At 42.9% G+C, this 7,013-nt stretch overlaps 1 protein-coding gene across 1 annotated transcript; it reads right to left on the reverse strand.

Moving 5' to 3' along the window:
- Window positions 1–3,672: 3,672 nt before the first annotated feature.
- Window positions 3,673–6,807, reverse strand: LOC123048532 (IAA-amino acid hydrolase ILR1-like 8). Its single transcript, XM_044471614.1, has 5 exons — window positions 6,407–6,807; window positions 5,060–5,185; window positions 4,554–4,721; window positions 4,308–4,436; window positions 3,673–4,196 (listed from the first exon to the last, which is right to left on the reverse strand). The coding sequence occupies exons 1-5, from the start codon at window positions 6,758–6,760 to the stop codon at window positions 3,837–3,839; spliced, it is 1,137 nt and encodes a 378-aa protein (XP_044327549.1). The 5' UTR covers window positions 6,761–6,807; the 3' UTR covers window positions 3,673–3,836.
- Between the last annotated feature and the right edge of the window lie 206 nt (window positions 6,808–7,013).

A 7,013-nucleotide genomic window follows, 5' to 3' on the forward strand; every position in this document is an offset into this window, starting at 1 on the left:
CCCGACCGCTGGCAAAGCTAGCCACCAAAACTAAACTAGGTTCTCATGTTGTCCTTAATTTGACGTATACAAGGACGTCTGGTGGTGCATGCATGCACCTTGAAAAGGTAAGAAAAAAGCAAAGCCAACATGTATCTTTTTTTTGCTAGTATCTTCCAAATTGACCCTAGGTCAATCCTCTTACCCCATTCACGGACATGAAAAACGTTTGTGTATTTTTTTTTCACAAATTTGAAAATGGTTTGAGAATTAAAATAATAAGTTTGAAAAATATTCATCAATTCAGGAAAAATGTTTGTGAATCTAAAAAATGTTCATGAATTCTAAGAATGGTCATGAAATTAAAAAAATATTAAAGATATAAAAATATTTAACAACTAAAAAAATGTTCATAGATTCAAAAAAATCGTGAATTTTAAAAGTTTTTGTGATTTTGTAAATTTTCATGAATTTCAAAAAATGGTCATGATTTTTTTCAAATTCATAAATTAGATTTTTTTTGTGAATTTTAAAAAATTACATTGGGCAAAAAAGCATGTCTGGGTGTAGTTGGACTTGGAACTGAACAAATATGGGTTGGGCCCAGTTGCGTGTTGACGGTAGACTTGCAGCTGGACAAAGATAGGCGAGCTCCCAGTTGCATCTTGGGGATGGAGTTGCAACTGTGACAAAAATGGTCGGAGCCCCTAGTTGCGTGTCGAGGATGGACTTGCAACTGGGATAAAAATGGGTCGGGCCTCAGTTGCGCATCAAGGATGGGCTTGCATCTGGGGGAAAAGTAGGCCCCTCAATTGCATGTCGAAGGTGTAGGTGCAACTAGGGACAAAATTGGGTCGTCCACATCCACCTTTCGGTTGCGTGTCGAGGGTGGACTTGCAACTGGGACAAAAATGAATAGAGCCTAGTTGCGTATCGAGGGTGGACTTGCAGCTAGGACAGAAAAGGGTCGGCCCTCAAAGTTGCATGTGGAGGGTGCACTTGCAATTGCGACGAAAAAATGGGTCGGGCCCAGATGCATGTCGGTGGTAGACTTGCAACTGGGACAAAAAAGGGTCAGGCTCCCCATCCACAAGTTGCATATCGAGGATGGACTTGCAACTAGGAAAAATGGGGGCTGGTTGCATGTCGGGGGTGGAGGTGAAACTAAGTCAACAATGAGTAGATCGCTAGTTGCGTATCGAGTGTGAAGTTGCAACTAGGATTAAAAAAAGCATGCCCCAATTACATGTCGGGGATGTTGTTGCAACTGCGACAACGTAAAGGATTGGGCGGGCCCCAGTTTCACATCAAGGATGGACTTGCGACTCGGACAACAACACAAAGTTATGATACGATTTGCGAGTCAAGGGTGGACTTGCAACTGAGACAATAACAAATTTTAAAGCCCAGTAGCAAGTTGAGAGTGGACTTGCAACTGGGATGAAAAACAAAAACACATGCCCCGTTGCGAGTCGAGGGTGGACTGGCAATTAGGACAACTATGAGCCCAATTGCGAGTCAAGGGTGGACATGCAACTGGGATAACTATGAAACTACGAGCCAATTGCAAGTCAGGGGTCGACTTGCAACTAGGATGAAACAAAACTACCGGCCTAGTTGCGAGTCAAGGGTGGACCTACAACACGGATTGAAAACAAAACACATGCCGAGTTGCGAGGGAGTCAAGGGTGGACCTACAACCGGCATGCAAAACTAAACACATGCTAAGTTGCGAGTCAAGGATGTGCTTGAAACTAAGATGAAACAAACTACGGGTCTAGTTGGAGTCGAGGGTCTACTTGCAACTGGGACAACTACACAAAACTAGGATACAAGTTGCAAGTCGAGGATGGACTTGCAACTAGGACAACTACATGAAACTATGATACGAGTTACGAGTCGCGATGGTGGACTTGCAACTAAGACAACTATGAAACTATGAGCCTAGTTGCAAGTCAAGTATCAACTTGCAACTGGAATGAAACAAACTATGGGCCCACTTGTGAGTCAAAAGGGTGGACTTGAAACCGGGATGAAGAACAAAACGCAAGCTCTAGTTGTGAGCCGGGGGTGGACTTGCAACTAGGACAACTATGAACTATGAGCCAAGTTACGAGTCAAGTGTCAAATTGCAACTGAAAAAAGTATGGGTCCAGTTGCGAGTCAAGTCTGGATCTGCAACCGGGATTAAAAAACAAAACACACGTGTCGAGTTGCGAGTCAAGAGTGGGCTTGCAACTGTGATGAAACAAATTACGGGCCTAATTGCGAGTCGAGGGTGTACTTGCAACTAGGATAACTTCACAAAACTATGATACGGGATGCGAGTCAAGGGTGTGCTTACAATTGGGACAAGTACACAAGACTACAATATGAGTTACGAGTCGAGGGTGTACTTGCAACTAGGACGACTACAAACTACAAGCCAAGTTGCGAGTTGAGGGTGAACTTGCGTTTGGGATGAAAAATAAAATACATGCCAAGCCGCAAGTCAATGATGGGCTTGCAACTGGAATGAAATAAATTATGGACCTAAATGCGAGTCAAGGATGGACTTGTAACTGAGACTACTACACAAAAATAAAAAGGAAAAAAAATAAAATATAAAAACAAAACAAAGTAAATATAAAAAGAAAAATAAAAAACCGAACCGTAGCTCAACGGAACAAAGAGAGAGAGCGAGCAACGAGTCGGGTTACTCTATACAAAAACTGGACCGCACCCACAACATAGAGTAAGAAAAGCTGCAACCCACAGAATGAGTCATTTTAAAATATATTTATGAAATTAAAAATCATAAATTTTATGATAGAAATGAAATAAAAAAATAAAAATTTAAAAACCAAAAGAAAAAATGGAAAAAACAAACAAGGGAAAAATCAAAAGATAGTGAGTATAGAGAGTGGCGAACAGAAAATGCTTGGGAAAAAAATGCTTGCCCCTGACTCTTCCAATTGGCACTCTCCAGACGGACACAAACATAAAGGACCAGCACAATCCAGGCCCAGGTGCAAACAAAAAGACTACCCCACACGCACACGTAACGCAATCAACAGGCCACACGCTTACACAAACATCAAAAGGAAGTTACGTGCAGTGGACAATCATAAATTTTGCATGAAAATTACAACTCTAGATCTTGTGGTGAGAAATGTAGACATGAACTATATCACATCTAGATGTGACTTAGCAAGTCTGAAGAAAAAAATCCATGACTTTAAAACAAAAATGAAAAAGAGAAAATAAAAGAAAACAAAAAGAAACAAAAAAAGCAAAAACAGAAGATAAAAAATAGAGAGTGAAGAAGGCAAGTGACGAGCGCCAGGCCCTTCTTTTATGGGTAGAGCTGGCCAACACCAAATCAATGAGAAGGCAAAATTGAAGTGAGAAGATAGAGATGAAGCGAGTGAATTAATAAGAATAAAAAAGGACAAAGCACTCTGCCTCTCATTAGTAGAGAACGGTAAGGAAGAAAAAAACAGGCCCACACAGACACAGGGACAACGGGCCAAAAAACAATCGATGAAAGCTGCACACATACGAGGCCGGAGAAAACAGAACGGCTACGACAGGGAAAGCAACGAGCGACACAAATCAAGCTTGCACGAAAAAACAAGCAGCAATAGATCGGATGGTACTAGATTTAGATATGTGAGATAATATATTACATCTAGATGTAAAATAGCAAATCTGTAATTAGATTAGGTAGGAAAACAAGATCGGGCTGCAATTGCTCGCCTCAATCGTTTACATTGCATATTATATATATATACACAGCAAGGACATTACAAACGTGGAGTACAAGTTGATCTAACCTACAGATTGTATTTGATACGGACTACAATCTATAGGATTCTCTAACACAGGTACTCAATGGCAACCGCAGCATGAAACGCAGCTCCAATAGGAAGAACATCCTCATCGAGGACGAAATGCGGGGAGTGCACCGGACGAACCATATCCATGGTGGTCTCATTACCTACACCGATGAAGAAGAATGCGCCCGCCGCTCTCTGGGCGTAGAACGCGAAGTCCTCGCCGCCCATGCTCCGGGGAGCCACCTTCACATTAGCTTCCCCGAGCATGGCCTCGGCCACTTCCTTGGAATGGTCATACATCCCTTCATCGTTGACGGTGGCTGGGTAATGCTTTAGCTTCTCCTCCATGAAGTCGACAATGGCTGTGCAGCGGTGCACGGCAGCCTGGGCCTCTATGATCTTCCAAAGAGGCATCAGGTTGTCAGTACCTCATGTCAAATGGTCGACGAAAAGGATTGACTGGAAACTTGAGATAGGAGTGAATGCATGGGGTGTTATAATTTGTCCTACCTCTTTCACCCTTTTCATTAGATATGACAGGCCTTCATCTGTCATGCTCCGAAAGGTGCCGCCAAACGACGCAGATTCGGGAATTACATTGTAAGCATCACCTCCTCTCAGCTGTGTAACAGACACCACCTGAAAGAAGTAGTACATCATCGACAAAGTTATCACTCACTTCCCAAGGTTTCATAAGCAGATTAATGGGGGCCTGGCCACCTCTGAATATATATGCTAGACATATTAATAACTTACAGCTGACTCGAGTGGATCGGTTTCACGGGCGACCAGTTGCTGAAGGCTGAGAATGGCGGAGGAAGCAGCAATGACAGGATCAACGGCATCGAGGACACCCTCCTTTAAAATGTAGTAAGCCCCGGCGTAGCCCTCTTCAGCAGGCTGGAACACAAGCTTGACAGTACCCTGAAGGTCAAGCAACAACTGACACATATTAAACTGTTTTCTCACTCTCAGTAGTACAAATTTGAATGCACCTCAAAATGAATTATTTTGGATGCACATTATGCTACATCATATTATTAAGAGTATTAGTTATATGCTGAACTGACTGAGTTATAATGTCGAGCCCTGGTGCCCAGAAGCACGGAAATGGAACTATATAGCAAATTGTTTGGACTGACAAAAGAGCATTGCTTGCTATTTCCAACACAAATATGATGTTACATGTACTGTAATAATCCTCTGAATTTTACCACGTTAAAATTAAGAGTATGATCAGTGCAGTATGTCTTTTTAACTACCTTTAAATCTTCTTTCCGAGATTGAAGTAGCTTGGCAGCTCCTAGAAGCATTGTCACATGGGCATCATGTCCACAAGCATGCATCTTGCCACTTTCGAGGCTCTTGTACTCCCAATCAACCAATTCCTGCCCAAGGACCACCGTACATACCATTGTCAATCAAATGCCATCACTATTTACTAACAAATTAATAAACCACTGTACAGCAAAGGTTAACTAGATTATTCTCGGATACAAGCTAGGTTCTTGTTGATTGAATTCTGTTTTGTGCAAGCTGCACATAGAACATGTCATATTTGGTTGGACCAATGCTTGATGTCGATTGTCTTGCAGCTTACAACGTACAATCCAAAACAAAATTTCATATCAAATAGGTTAATTTCAACGTACAATCCAAAAATATTTTCCGTTTCGTCTCATTGTAGGCGTTGATCTATCCGCTTTGTGTCCCTAAAGCGACATTCTGTGTTTCCTATGTAGTTAGGTTTCATGATATGATGCAGCACAACAAACAAACAATAATTAATCGGTGACAGCAAGAGTTTTGTTTGGCTGCCACGATGGTCGCTTGATTGCAGCACACTTGGCAGCAAGAGTTTTGATTACTCTATACAAGATAGACCCTAGTTGATTGAATTCTGTTTTTTGCAAGCTGCACATAGAACATGCCGTATTTTGATTGGACCAATGATTGATGTTGTGCAGCTACGACCGTACAATCCAAAAATAATCATATCAAGTAGGTTAATATTTTCATAACCTAATAATTTCCGTTTCGCCTCATATAGCTGCTGATCTATCCACTTTGTGTCACTGAAGCCACATTCTGTGTTTCCTATGTGGTTAAGTTTCATAATGCAGCACAACAAACAAACAAACAATAATTAATCGCTGATGGCAATAGTTTTGGTTGGCTGCTGCGGTGATCTTCATGATGGTCACTTGATTGCAACACATTTGCATATTTCTTAGATAAAACAATGGAATCAAACCTACATTGGTGCGAATTCGAAGGAAGAGATGTAGACATATAACAGGAACTAAGATTCGTGAGCAACCTGTCAGTATCAAAAGGTGACCTTTCAGTATCAAAAGGAAAAAATAAATTGCAGCACCAGCTAATGATTCTACAACACTGTGGTTGGTAGATAACCATGCATTATCATTCACAATTATTCCTGAAAAAAAATTAACATTCACATCCTGTCTACTTGCCTTTTCCAAGAAAAGGAAGAAGCAATCTGAATTACGTTGGGATCAAACGGGTTCATATCTCACGAACGAATGAAGCAATCCTAACAATGGTTAGTGACGACTGATATAGAAATGCAGGGTATGACTACGGACCTGCAGGGGGAGCGCGTCCATGTCGGCCCGGAGCGCAACGACAGGCCCGGAGCCGCCGCCGCCTCCGATGATGGTCGCCACGACGCCGGTCTGGGCGACGGGCCAGACATATGGGATGCCGAGCGTGTCGAGCTCGGCGCGCACGAGCTCGCTTGTGCGGTGCTCTTGGAAGGCCAGCTCCGGGCGCTGGTGGATGCGCCGACGCAGGCCGCGCAGCCATGACTCGAAGGGAGGCGCACGCGCCGCGCCCAGGAGATCGGCTCCCAGCCGAGTTGTTGTCGCCGATGAGGGGGTCGCGAGATGTGAGAGGAGGAGGAGGAACAAGGCGACGAGATGAGCCGAAAACCAAGCCATGCGATCCAGACCGAAAACTGCTCGATGCACTGCACACAAGACTATTGACTATGACGTGATATATAGTTCGCGCGTGGCCTCCGTTGATATTTCCACCGGAGGTATAGGCGCGATTTGCCTCGCCGACTTTTTATTGCCGTGAAGTGTTCTTCTATTTGTTTTAGTTTTTTTGTGAAGAAGATCAATATCTATTTAAAAATCCATCTCAGAAGTACGAAGCACCTCAAACATAATAAAAACTAGTAGAACGCCC

Source organism: Triticum aestivum, chromosome 2D (assembly GCF_018294505.1).
Source record: "Triticum aestivum cultivar Chinese Spring chromosome 2D, IWGSC CS RefSeq v2.1, whole genome shotgun sequence".
Lineage (NCBI taxonomy): Eukaryota > Viridiplantae > Streptophyta > Magnoliopsida > Poales > Poaceae > Triticum > Triticum aestivum.